Source organism: Sprattus sprattus (genome assembly GCF_963457725.1).
Source record: "Sprattus sprattus genome assembly, chromosome: 5".
In the NCBI taxonomy this organism is placed as follows: domain Eukaryota; kingdom Metazoa; phylum Chordata; class Actinopteri; order Clupeiformes; family Clupeidae; genus Sprattus; species Sprattus sprattus.
The window spans coordinates 44,216,466-44,230,480 of NC_137924.1; the positions used below are offsets into that span (position 1 = coordinate 44,216,466).

Sequence of the window (14,015 nt, forward strand, 5' to 3'; positions counted from 1 at the left end):
GGTCAAAAGCAGAACAGGGATGTTTCCTTTACATGATGCACAACAAATTCCAGGGTAACTGTCTAGATTTCAACTTTACTTTGCCGTCTGGATCCACACTCGGTGTCCATCTTGGCCTCATCACTTACAGTAGTTTCACTGTTGATGTTGTAATATTGTTTCCAGGTTACGAACCGGTGCTGTATGTGTTTGTTTTATATCCTAGAAAGTTATTTAATCCTGGTTATATTTCATTATCTATATTCCCATGATCTAAAATGAGGTAACAAATAACACAGAAATAATACAGTCATTGAAACAGTACAAAGTAATACCACATGACAGAGCAAACAGCATTTATCTATCTCAGATGTGAGCATATTCAGTAATGTTCCACAAAGTCTGTGATAATAACCATCCACACATACAGTCCCTTTCCCTTTTTTATCAATGATCTGTCATCCCCAATGCATTTCAAGACATAAACCGTAGGGATATAAGGCACATGCATTATGGAGACTGAAGTTCCCAATTATTTTCTGTCAACTTGTGTGTGTAGGACATCCCTCAAAGCCACTTTCATCTCAATTTACAATTTACAAACCACAATCTGGTCCACTTCAGAGACTCTACACCATTCCAAAACTGCAAAACATCAATGGAGAAGAAATGTATGTGAGCTGTTGAACGAATATTTATTTAGATTCAGTACTTCTTTACCAGGGCTGCAGGCAATTTTTTTGTGCTAAGAGGAACAGTCTTCAAAGAGCATCTGCTTGTCAAGATAGGGAGCATGTAGTTTTGGACTTGTCACAGAAATGGGCCTTGGACAGTTGCATAGTGTGACAGAAGTTCAAGTTCAACCGTCTTTGAGAACTTTGAAAAGCACTATATAAATGTGATTATTATTAATAGAAGTCTCAGCAGGCAAGATTAACAAATGCTGGCTAGACACAGAGCACACAATTGGAATAGGTAGTTGAAAGCAATCCTGATGATGTGCATGGACAGGTTTAAGGTGTCTGTTTAGGGACTGAAAGGTTCAGTAGAAAAAGAAACGTTTTTTTTTTAAGGTCATAAGGATACAAGGAATGTTTTAGCCTTTCAATGCTGTTGAGAGGTAAAGTTGTAGTTTGGTAGGGTAGGTTTTTTTTGGCAGTGTGAATAGTTGCCTCTACACTGCAGTGAGTGTTTATGAAGGCCAGTTAACCTTTCAAGTGATTAACTGGGGGTTTTCAATCAGAAAGATGTCTCACAGCTCTACAAGGACATCTAGGATTAGTTCCTACATTTCTTGAACGAAAAAATATTATGTTCAGACAAAACAATATATAGCATACAAAACTGTATTGTACAAAACTATGCATTTAAGTTTGGAACCCTCTCCTCGCTATACCCCTCTCCCAATGTCTGACTAATTGATTTCCCCCGCACTCAGATGAGCATATCTCCTCCTAAGCAGCTGTTTTTGTGAAGTGCTCCAACAGAATAACAAATTGGAGCTCTTCACACGAAGCCCACCAGCAATCCCACAGCCCACCATACAGCTGCCAACACTTCTCCGTCTAAAAATACTGTAAAATATAATCCATATTCCACCTCTCTCTCTCCATACAGGCAGTATGAAAGATCTGTCTTGGGTTGTATGCGTCACCTTACAGAGCACAGCAGAAGAGCATGTGGTTTGGTAATGTAGGCTGTGTATTCTTATATCAATGCACTCATGCTTTATATATAGGAAGAATGGATGTGAACTGAACTGACAGGGCTGTCGTGCTGTAAATCACCATACATATGTTCTGCCTCATCATTGAAAACCCTAGCCACATGGAAAACCATTGTGAATGGAAAACTGAGGCTAAGCTTCACTTGGGTTCACTGAAGCCCATGGGGTTTTCTTTATGCTTTAAGTATGCTAATACTTTTTGCATGTATTTGACACCCTACTGGCTATGGTTTTATAAAGTCAATGGCTGTAGCAGGAATGCGCTAGCCATGGTGGTTTAGTCATTTAAAATGTAACAAAATAACCAAATGTAATTATGCTACAGGTGACATTTCCCAACACAAACACCTGATGGCCATCAAATACCACCCAATTAAAAAACAAACCTTAGGTCATACCAAGACTCAGAAATGAATTGAGGGTGATTTGTGATGAAACAAACTAAAATAAGCTGTGGTGAAAAAGCAAGCAAAACATGTCTAAAAATCTTGCTGATGTCATGACACAAAACCAAGTACACAAGCAGAAAGGAGACTGTGAGCCTCTGACTTATTTAGTGACGTAAGTGATGTCACCAGCAACAAAAGGGAAACCAGAAAACTAAGACGCAAAACAAAAAAAAAAACATAACCCTCATTCGTACATAAAACATGAGAGAGGGAATTTTCTAGAACTCGTCATCTTCGTGCAACCGGAGTAACGAGGTCAGCTCCGCAGAGGGAGCGCTGTCACTCTGAACATTTCTCTCACTGTTTATCATGTGCATATGCATATTCAAATGCCATAGAACTGTGCCTCCATGTCTCCAGGCCTCTAACCAACCGCATGTGGAATACTGAACAGGTTGGTTCCCATGTGTGGCCCTCTGATTTGGTTGTTCTGTGCAACATGTGTCTGTTTTCGTATAGGTGGTGGGTGTTGCATGCTCACTAGGAATGGTACTCGTGTATCCCAATGTGAATAGTGAAAGGCCTTTATAACATAATAACAACACAACAGGAAAAAAGAGGACAGAAATTAGCCACAGAATTTAGTAATAAAATAGTAAAATAATGTTGTGGTCCATTGAGCAGTTCACAGTGGTTTGTGATAGTCCATATGTAACACTCCTGCTACTATGACTCAGTCTATTGGCAGTGCTCAAAAAAGAAAGCAGTTTGTTGGCATATAGCTGTAATTGTAATTTTGTAAGTACTGTAAGTAACCTTTCTCCCCTTTCTCCCCCTCAATCTTAGCTGTCTGTTCTTTCACTGTGTGTGTGTGTGTGTGTGTGTGTGTGTGTGTGTGTGTGTGTGTGTGTGTGTGGTTGTGTGTGTGGTTGTGTGTGTGTGTGTGTGTGTGTGTGTGTGTGTGTGTGTGTGTGTGTGTGTGTGTGTGTGTGTGTGTGTGTGCGTACACACACATGTGTGGGTCAAGTCAAATCAAGTCAAGTCACTTTTATTTGTATAGAACATTTAGAACAACAAGAGTTGACCCAAAGTGCTTTCCAGTTGAGGAAGATTGATTAGCAATACAAGTATTCATGAATAACAATAATCTTAAGTTAATTTAAGAGAAAACACATTTGAAAAATAACAGAAGGTGTGCACAATTACATGCTTTTAAATTTTACAATAACGGGGCAAATTTTAATATCAAGTTCCTCAAAGAGGAGTGACAGTAAAACATCACAATGGGACAACATTCACATGTGACACTACCTCAGAGAAGCAAATGTAACAAGAGCAGCAGCAGCAGGATTTTAGATGAAATGAATTGCGTTGAACACTATTTTCGGTCTGTGGGCATTTAGACTCATTAGTTTGGCATAATATTCTGCTTTACCTGTTTTAACAGAGCTTTGGTAAAGCTTTGAACAATCTCTTTAAAATTTAGTATGAGATTCGGAGTTTGTCTTTGTTCCATTTGCCCTTTGCTCTCCTACAAGCTCATCTAAGAGCACGGGTGGAGTCATTCAGCCAGGGGGTACTAACAGTATTAGCCTTGGGTCTTTTTAGATTTAAAAGAGCTAAATAGTCTAAAGTTGGGAAAGCGGGATGAGTTGAATAGAGTGATTAGCTCCGTGAGAAGCTAGTGTCTGTGGGAAGGGCATCTGAGATAAGAGGTCACTGAGTGAGCATGAATGTAATGGGGAAATGGGTTTACTGATTGATCGAGGGAGGGGGACTGGGAGTGGCTAGGAAAAAGACAAGGTGGTCTGTACTACACCAATGCACATAGGACAGGGTAAGTGGCATGAATCTTCAAAAGTAGAGTAGACATCAATGGGCATCAATCTGCATTTCAAACCGTTCAAACAGTGGGTAAGTCACCTCCACGACAAGTAGTCCTTAGGGAAGTTAAGAAGCTGCAGTGGGAAGGACAGAGATCACCAAGTGCAGAGAGATCAGCAACGTGTTAGAGACAAGACGTACATTTGTCATTCAAAATGAAGGTCTTGTTTGATAGGGGCCGAGCGTTTATTAGGACAAATTTGACTAGTGGGGAGAATGTTTTTCTGTGTATTTGTTGTGTGTTTAGGGATGATCCCTCTGCACTGCTGCTAGATCAGAGACACCAGCACATCACTCCAGCAGCAAAGCTTCCCCTCAGAGGGAATGTTTTGTTTGCCAACATAACAACTCGGATTGTTGTTACTGACATGTCAACGCTGTACACAAGGGAGAGCACTCACCGGGAGAGAGTGATTGTGTGTGTGTGTGTGTGTGTGTGTGTGTGTGTGTGTGTGTGTGTGTGTGTGTGTGTGTGTGTGTGTGTGTGTGTGTGTGTGTGTGTGTGTGTGTGTGTGTGTGGATGTGGATGTGTGTGTAAGTGCACCTGTTTATGTGTGTGTGTGTGAGTGTGTGTGTGTGTGTGTGTGTGTGTTTGTATACATGTGTATGTGTATGTGTATGTGTATGTGTATGTGTATGTGTATGTGTATGTGTACGTGTATGTGTATGTGTATGTGTATATGTATGTGTATGTGTATGTGTATGTGTATGTGTATGTGTTTGTGTGTGTGTGTGTGTGTATGTGCATGTGTGTGTATGTTTGTAGACGTGTGTGTGTATGTGCATGTGTGTGTGCGTGTGTATGTGCATGTGTGTGTATGTTTGTGGACGTGTGTGTGTGTGTGTGTGCGTGTGTGTATGTAATGAGAGAGAGAGAGGAGGATGAGAACCATCTCAGTATTGGCTTCTTCACCCTCTTTGTAAACCAGCTCCTATAAGCGTGAACGTATTCTTCTCAAAACCCCTCAAAGTTGCAAGTGATGCTTTTTTCTCCTTTACCTCCTCTCAATCATCATCTTGTCTCTCTTTAGCTCCATGAAAATACTGTGTACTTCTGTGCTCTGTCACTTCAACCATTACAATTACTACTTCCCCTCTTACTTATTACTACTGGCCTTCATGTGATGATAAGGATGATTCTACCACCAGGTGTTGCATAAATGATTCTCCTCACGGGTGAGGCTAAATGAGCCATGAGACGACCTCTGTCCTTACTCATGATCAAGCCCCACGGACATTGCCTTTCTCTTTCAATGCCTGCGCGCCCAAGGAAGCCAAAGTGCAAGTGCAAGTGCAAGTGAGTGTGTGTGTGTGTGTGTGTGTGTGTGTGTGTGTGGTGTGTGGTGTGTGTGTGTGTGTGTGTGTGTGTGTGTGTTGTTAGATTCTGGTGTATTTCTCATGCACAAATCTCTAGTGTAGGTACCTCCATCACTTTCAGGCCCTCCTGAGGGACCATGTAGGCCCAGATCCCAGTAAGGTTAACAGGTCACCATAACGTATACTAAAGGCATATGATGCCCGTTGGAGACAGCTCCACTCTGTCTGCTTAGGCCCCTCTGTGTATGTGCTGAGTAGCATTCCTCAAAGGCGCCCATTCTATCAGGCCCAAGGGCAAGGGCATCAATGAGCTCATGAGACTGTTTACGTGTTCATATGTGTGTGTGTAATCCTTTGGTAGAGATGTTATACATTCTATTTGGCTTACGTAATTATACTGGTTAAATTGGGCTGCGTGCTAGACTCAGGTCGATCAGAGCAAGAATCACGAGAGACGGACACCATCTCCTCTCCAGGACGGATCCATGCACCCGCGTGTGCCGTGAAAGAACTCTGCTCCACCTCGACTTTAGATACTTAGACTCAGAAAAGTACTTAGTGATATTTCTTGTCTGCTACAATAAATATCTTTGGCTCTGATCCAAACCACTTCAAGCTCCTTGATTAAGACTCCATTCTACAACCACCGAGACCACCTTTTGTGATTAAGTGTAGTAGCCTAAATATAGAAAAGAATCTTACAGTGGTGCCGAAACCCGGGATTAATGTGGGTTAATGCAAACCTCTTCACAGGTACCACCTTACATTGCTGTCCCCTTCACATTCCCTGAGTACATCGCTGCCTATGGTACATCCTCCATAGATGCCCCCTTTTCCCAAGGTGGCCGCTCTAAAGGCCATACCTGAGAATGGAATCCCCCGTCCCCCAACCCATCTCCCCAAAATTGTTTAGATTACGCTTCTCTTTTACTTTACCTTCCCTTCCCATCTCCCCCCACTTTCAGTAGGGTTTCCCCCGAGTGACCCCAGAACCTATACTGGATTTCCCAGTGTATGACAAGTATGCTTGCTTTATTATTTCCTGTCCTTTTTTTCCAGTTCCTCACCCTCCTTCCCTGTTTTGTTTTTCTTTCCATATAATCATATAAAATGTCAGAACCATGTGAGATGTTTGTTGTTTAGGTGTTCCAGAAATACACGGTTGTTGTTCATGTTTTAAACTATGTTTAAGAATGATCAAAAGGGAGGAATGTTAGATTCTGGTGTATTTCTCATGTACAAATATCTAGTGTAGGTCAGGCACGGCGCCAGAAATTCAGCTTCGGGTGGGCCATAACATTTTTGGGTGGCACTTCATAAACATAAAGTCGTCAAAAACATGTTGACCCAATAAGGGCTCAAATACACATACGCGTCTTTTTTCAGGCAGAAACGTTTCAGTAACGCCTTGGCAAAGTGCTGCGACCAAAACAGAAGCGGTGCGCTTCCCTGCCTTGCGCTGGAAAGTTGAGAATAGTTCAACTTTTAAGCGCACCTAAAAAACGCTTCAAAGACGCAACGCGTGGTGGAGAAGGGGCGCGCACGCTAAACGCGCCGTACAATAGGAATCAATGCATTTGCTCGCGTCCCGTTTTAAAAAAAAAAACGCGTTTGGTCGCAGCACTTTGCCAAGGCGTTACTGAAGCATTTCTGCCTGAAAAAAGACGCGTATGTGTATCTGAGCCCTAACGTGTCTGATTGTCACTGCAAGTCTAGGTGGCACTGCGGCCCGAATCTATTTTCAAGCATCACGCGACTCTTCCATCACTTTGAAGACTTCTACAATGTTTCAAAACAAAACCATATGAGCCCAAGTAAATGTGCCACAGCAGTGGGCAAAATGAATAACCAAACGTCCTACCTTAAAACGTTGTCTTGATAGCAGGACTTCTTGCGATTATTCCATTTTAATCCAGACACGGTTTAACACAACCAGCACTGCTAGCGAGCCATGTGGATGATGTGCTAACATTTCACTGCTACTTCACATCTTTTTTCTTCCGTTTCTTCAGACATTAGCCTACCCACATCCAAAATGTGTCACATACCACATGCATGTATATGCTAATTATATTATTTAAACTATAAGGAGGTGTGACAAATCAATATCATCATATCAAATCCCACTACTACACACGTACTGAAAACACAACTGTTGGTTTACAGTACAGATCTCACGGGAGTAAACTGGAACTTGGTAACGTAACGTACCCCAGGCTAATTCTACGAGGTGCCTTACGGGACATAAATGTTGCAGCTTCTCACAATAAGCAATAAGAGCAAGTTGATAATTATTGATAATTATTATCCAGAAAATCAAAGATGACACAGATACAGTTTGTTGAAATGAATTGGTTTTCTTTTTCATTCAGAATATTCCAAATACAATAAAAATTTAGACAAGAAGGCTAAAAGACTTATTCACATTTTAACATTGCTAGCAGCAGCTGGTCCTGATGATCCGGATGGACCCTGGGTTGTGACAGTGACTTCACTGACTTTTGGCTCATTTTGTGGTTTGAGCGTTTAAAAGTATCGCAATAAAGTAGCCATAGGGCCTACTTGTTTGGCACTGAAATCAAAATACACCGAACCGAACTAAATCTGCACACAGGAGAAATACCAACTTCCGAAAGCTCGACTGCTGCTCTGAGGTAGAACGCGGCCAAACATTCAACTGACGCTAATGACAAGACTTGGTCCACGTCGCAACCGTCATAAGCATCACTTTTTTTTATACAAATTATATCCACACAATTCGTACATGCTTACAATTTCTTTGATCGTAGACTGGAAAATATAATACATTGTATAATCTTGTATATATTTTTTTTCCTTCTTTGAAAGATTCGGGTGGGCCTGGCCAGAAATGGGCGGGCCCAGGCCCACCCAGGCCCACCCATGGCTCCGTGCCTGGTGTAGGTACCTCCATCACTTTCAGGCCCTCCTGAGGGACCATGTAGGCCCAGATCCCAGTAAGGTTAACAGGTCACCATAACGTATACTAAAGGCATTTGATGCCCGTTGGAGTGTAGTAGCCTAAATATAGAAAAGAATCTTACAGTGTGTGTGTGTGTGTGTGTGTGTGTATGTGTGTGTGTGTGTGTGTGTGTGTGTGTGTGTGTGTGTGTGTGTGTGTGTGTGTGTGTGAGTGAGGTTGAAAGGGTGGATTGCAGAAAATCGTTCAAAGGAGCGTAGCCGATTTGTGTGCAGTGTGTGCGTGTGTGTTTGAGAAAGATATCTTGCACACACCATATTTCACAGGCCTGTGGACCACATATGGTATAGCAAAAGAAAAGAAGTCTATGACAATATCTGTTTTTCAGACACACACCCACACACACACACACACACACACACACACACACCCTCACTTATATATGTAGAAAGGGTTAGTGGGTTATTTGCGTAATTACATTGTAGGGACATGGGTCAATATCTACTTGACATCGTTTCTCTGGCACAGCATCTAATTATAAAAAAAGGGAATATGCTCACCATTCTAGTCTCCCTGGATCAGTATGTCAGGAAGGGAAATGTATGAGCAAATTTTGAATTCATGAATACCTAATGAGTTGACATTACAGAGTCACGTACTACTGTCCGCCACAGCAATACAGTACTGAGTAAACCAGTCAGCGCTGAAAGTACTCGCTGTTGTGTATCACATTATGGAGAGGGAGAAATTAGAAATGACATGGACAAACTTTATTTGAACTTTGAGTTGCTAAGCTGTCTTATTTGTCACTCTTAAAGGAGGTCAGAAAATCAATTTCACCTTTTCCAGAAGTCTCTCTAAAACAAAGCTTGACATTTATAAACCAGCATCCCTAATTTTTCCCTCATTCCGTCTCTGACAATTACTCTCACTGTTCTCACTGTGTGATTCATGACAACAACAAAACCATCAAGTGTAGCTTATTTAGCTCTTTTCTGTAGTAATTTCGAACAGGAAAATACTTCACAGATTGTGTTGCCTTAGCAGAAACAGTTATACAAATAAACCCCCAAAAGGCACTTTCACACTAAAACTCAAACAAGAAAAGCTGATTATGGACCAGCAGCCCTTATGATTCAAAGATGGCAGCTCTACCTCTTTCATCTACTGGCAGTCATCAAACAATTCTGTTGAGGTGTTGGATTGTGTTTAATGACATATCACATTGCATGATGTTGCATCACGTGTCATTGAGAACAAGCAGATAACATGTACGTTTCTGAAACTGAGAACACTCTTGTATCATATTTAAACTCATCACTCATGAGTGAAGTTGTCTTGTCAACGTGTGTCTTTGAGGGCATGAAACAAGGACAACTTCTATAGCACAACAAGGACAGATAAGGACAGTCTTATCCAGTGATTTTCCCATCCTCTGCTGGTCCTTGCAATATCTAGGAAGCACGTGGGAGGGCTGAGGGTGTGTGTGTGTGTGTGTGTGTGTGTGTGTGTGTGTGTGTGTGTGTGTGTTTGTGTGTGTGTGTGTGTGTGTGTGTGTGTGACTGAGAGATTGCATTAGTTCCCAGTAGCTTTCCAAGACAATTCGCCACTTTCAGCCCTCAAGTGTTTTCAGGTCAGTGGTCACGATGAAGGAAGGAGGACAGGAGGAAGGAAGGAGGGAGGGAGGCGTGCCACCGAGGAAGAAGAAGAAGAAGAAGAAGAGTGTTGAGTGCGGCCTGTGAGCGCTGCACCCTCCATTCACATCAGGGCAATTCCAGGTCAATGGTGCTGATGAGGGAAGAGAGGCGTGGGTACTGATGAGGGAAGCCCTGTGGATGGAAATGTGTGTTTTTATTCGAGATGGATTAAAGGGTGCATTCAATTGATGCACCAAAAATACAAAAAAAGACTCTCTTACTAGCATCTGTCTCTTTTTCTGGCGGTCAGCCTCATCGTCTCTCTCTCGCTTTCTCTAGCTCCCTTCACTCTCTCTCTTATCATTCCCTTCAGTCTGTCTCTCTCTCTTGCTCGCTTGCTGCCAGACAGAGGCAGACTCCTCTCTGACCTGTATGAAATATTTACCACCCCGAGCAGAGAGCAGTGAGGGTAATTAAAGAACACTGTTGACATCAGAGGGCAATGGAGTGGCAGGGCCTCTATCACTCCCCCTCCTCCTCCTGCCATCCTCTCCCTCTCCTCCTCCCCGTCCTGCCATCCTCTCCCTCTCCTCCTCCCCCTCCTGCCATCCTCTCCCTCTCCTCCTTTTTTCCTTCTTTACATTCATCTCTCATTCTACATAACAAACCTGAAAGAGCTCAGCCGTGGAAAAATAAAACTGCCTGTTTTTTTCCGCTTCCGTGAAAAAGAGGGAATGTAAGAAAACAAAACCCTCAACCTAAACAGTTGCCCTGGCTTGAGGTCTCATTAAGCAGGCAACTGGAAGAGTGACCTCAGCCCATTGCAGACATGACTAATCGATCGAGCCTGTGCTGAGAGGCAGGAGAGGGGAGGGAGGATGGATTTGACAGGTGGCCTGTTTACAGGGCAGAGACTTAGTGAGTCTTTCTCCTGACAGAGTGATACTGTGACTGACAGTTTATCTCATTAGAAGCTCATGCAGACACTACCACAGCCAGCCCAGCAGTCAGCTCGTCTAACCCAGCATCTCATGGGATGTGTCATCGATATGGAAATAGAGGGAAATGAAGACAGTTAGAAAGACAATGTTATGCATCCTGTTGTGGCGATGCTGTCAGGCTCAATGAAAAATCTGGTCAAATAGCTATGTAAAGTGAAATTCTTTTCAGAGTATTTCCTAAGCCAGACAAGTATGGAATGGAAAAAACTACGGTTTAAGGATGGGACTTGATAAATATTTATTTATTTATCATTCATTAAATAATCTAGCAGTGACCTTATAATTTAGCATTAATACTTAACCACCAATATTCCTATTTGACACGCATTTCTCGCATCACTTAAGCAAGTTTTTTCTCTCCAAAAAGTTGACTTTTTTTTTTTTTTTTGCAAATGACTGTAATTACGCATGACCTTCAGTAAACAATGGCAAAAACACGTTCCATTGTGTGGGCGACTAATGGCATTCTGCAAATTGTTGAAAATTACACATCGCTAGGCCAATCGCTAGATGGCAGTCTTACACCTGTGAGTAGTGGCCAACCGCCTCTCTCTCGGTGTTTGGCTGACAGACTAAACCACGTTGTATTTCCCGAGCGTGTGTGCCCTCGCTCTCGATTCTACACCCTCCCTCTCTGTAGTCCTCCCTGCTTCCCTCTTCGCCTACAGTAGAGCTATCTATCTTCAACTCGCATCGCACTCAGCACTGTCAGTACTGGGATCCAGGCGCTATCATGGCGCAGCGCGTGGCACGTCTGCGTCCAAGGGGAACCGTTCTTACCCTGCGCCCGTATTGGGCTCTGATTATCGCCTCTGCCTGGATGGCATTGTCAACGGAACCGGCTCTTTGTGACAGCGGCGGATTTTTGAAACGCAGCAGCGGAGGGGATCGTGCGCTTGACAGTGGTGCGACTGACGACGTCGGAGGTGGAATGCCGTATCTGCCGGAATTCATCCATCAGGACGCTGACCCGGGTGGAGCTGTCCCCCGGCGTCTCAGAAGAGCGGCGGTCCGGGATAAAGTCTCGTTGCTCAGCAGCTCGTTCGTGCTCAAGGGAGATGCCACGCACAACCAGGCGATGGTACACTGGACGGGCGAGAACAGCAGCGTAAGTAGGCTACTCTACTCCCCGTCCCATCCGGGTTGCCCCGTGGTGCGAGAGTTCTGTTTCTTACGTCCATACAATGGCTTAATTTGAATGCGCTGTTATTCAGTTGATATATATCTGTAAAGTCTTGTTTGGGTACAAGCTGTTGCTAGTATAGAACATGGCAATAGTTTTACGCACGTTGCAAACCTGCTCCATTTCCAGTACCTCATGCAGCTTTTGCGACCCTTCTGTCAAAAGTCCGATGTTTTGTTTAGGTACTTCAGAGCTTGCGCTGCAGCGCTGTCCGAGGGGCGGAAGCGCGAGCGACTTGGTGACGCACAGTGCACCTGTCTTTTGTTTGCACGGTGGATGACAAACTTACCACGCCGTGAAACTGGTTTAACAGCCCAACCTAGGGACGCGGCAAATGAATAACAGTCTACAACAAAGCCTCAGTTACATCTATCCAGCACAGTCAGTGTCAGGGTCAAGGCCATACTAATAAAACTGAAAGAAGTTTTTGGTCGAAATGTTTTAGACTGCAAGACATCAAATTCAATTAGCCTACTTGCCAGCTATGCGGATTTGTTTACGTTCTTGGCTATTTTATTTACAAGAACTGACAGAATGACACGCAAACCAGCCTCTACTCTCCTTCAATAACTGTCATAACCGTTTTTGTACATCGTCTGTTTGTAACAAAGTGAGTAAAACTAAAGAATATAACGGCATTGAATCAATTGCGTACAGTGTCACAACTACCAACAATGGGCTATCCGCACAAAACACATTCATGTTTGCCATTGTGTCGGCATTGTTATTGACAGCTGCCTGGCTCTGTCACAGTGTCTGGCGGGGACATCACTGGCCTTCGCCGCGCTGTCATCAACAGAGCGCTCTGTACTACGCTATGATGAACAAACGTACTGTTAGCCTTCTCTGCTTTTCTTTGGAGTGTCCATGACCCCGCGAAGACCAATTGGTTTTGTTGTGTTGATGAGTCGCGGAGAACAAGTGCGGGAAACATTGTCTTTTCACACCCACTGAACTGACCTCCTTAGACGCTGTTGAAATCCAGCGCACAATAGCGTACGGCGTAATGACGTTTCCCCAGATAATTGTGTTGTTTCATCTTGTAATAGCGGTTTTGGTTATGAAGTGTGTTTGTGTGTGTGTGTGTGTGTGTGTGTGAGAGAGAGAGAGAGAGAGAGAGAGAGAGAGAGGGGGAAGGAAGAATGTTGCACAGGATTTTATATCATAGGATATATGTGGCAGGAATGTTTTATTTAACTACCTTAAAAGACACTCAATTGTCCCATTGATTTGATTTGTTATGTAGCCATTCACATTTCTTTGCACCTTTACATGTGAGGACATGCATTTAGATGCATTTGTGAGCTGTTCATGTCAAATCTATCATTGAATGTGTCTGTGCGTGACAGACCATAGACAGAGCTCAGAGATTATGTGTGTGTGTTTGTGTGTGTGTGTGTGTGTGTGTGTGTGTGTGTGTGTGTGTGTGTGTGTGTGTGTGTGTGTGTGTGTGTGTGTGTGTGTGTGTGTGTGTGTGTGTGTGTGTGTGTGTGTGTGCGTGCGTGCATGCGTGTCTGCGTGCGTGTCTGCGCACTCTCTGGTGTCTGTAATTGTTCTGGGTGGCTTGCAGTCATTCCCTGCCTAAGTGGCTTTGAATGTGTGCATATACATCGAATAAGGCTGCTGCTGCTGTGTGAGTGTGTGTGTGTGTGTGTGTGTATGTGAGTGTGAGTGTGCATTTGTGTGTGTGTGTGTGTGTGTGTGAGTGTGTGTGAGTGTATGTTTGTGTGTCTTTGTGTGTGTTTGTGTGTCTTTGTGTGTGTGTGTGTGTGTGTGTGTGTGTGTGTGTGTGGACCCCACTGCCACTGGTGAAAAAAAGGCGGTCACAGAAATATCTGGATGCTCTTTATTATCACCAGAAAAGCTGATGCCAAAAAGGTTGTATGTTCTTCTCCCCATAAAACACCGCTGAAGGTGATGGACATGCCTAAGAACATTGATTTGATCAAAAAGTGATGTTC

General features: G+C 43.3%; 1 protein-coding gene across 1 annotated transcript in view; it reads left to right on the plus strand.

The window, feature by feature from the left end:
* Window positions 1-11,604: 11,604 nt before the first annotated feature.
* sorcs2 (sortilin-related VPS10 domain containing receptor 2) overlaps window positions 11,605-14,015 on the plus strand; it is a gene marked incomplete at its 5' end in the record, with an annotated part of 228,392 nt that continues 225,981 nt past the window's right edge. Inside the window, one exon of the mRNA XM_080838385.1 lies at window positions 11,605-11,979. Coding sequence (XP_080694511.1) covers window positions 11,605-11,979 — 375 coding nt within the window. The remainder of the gene's footprint in view (window positions 11,980-14,015) is intronic.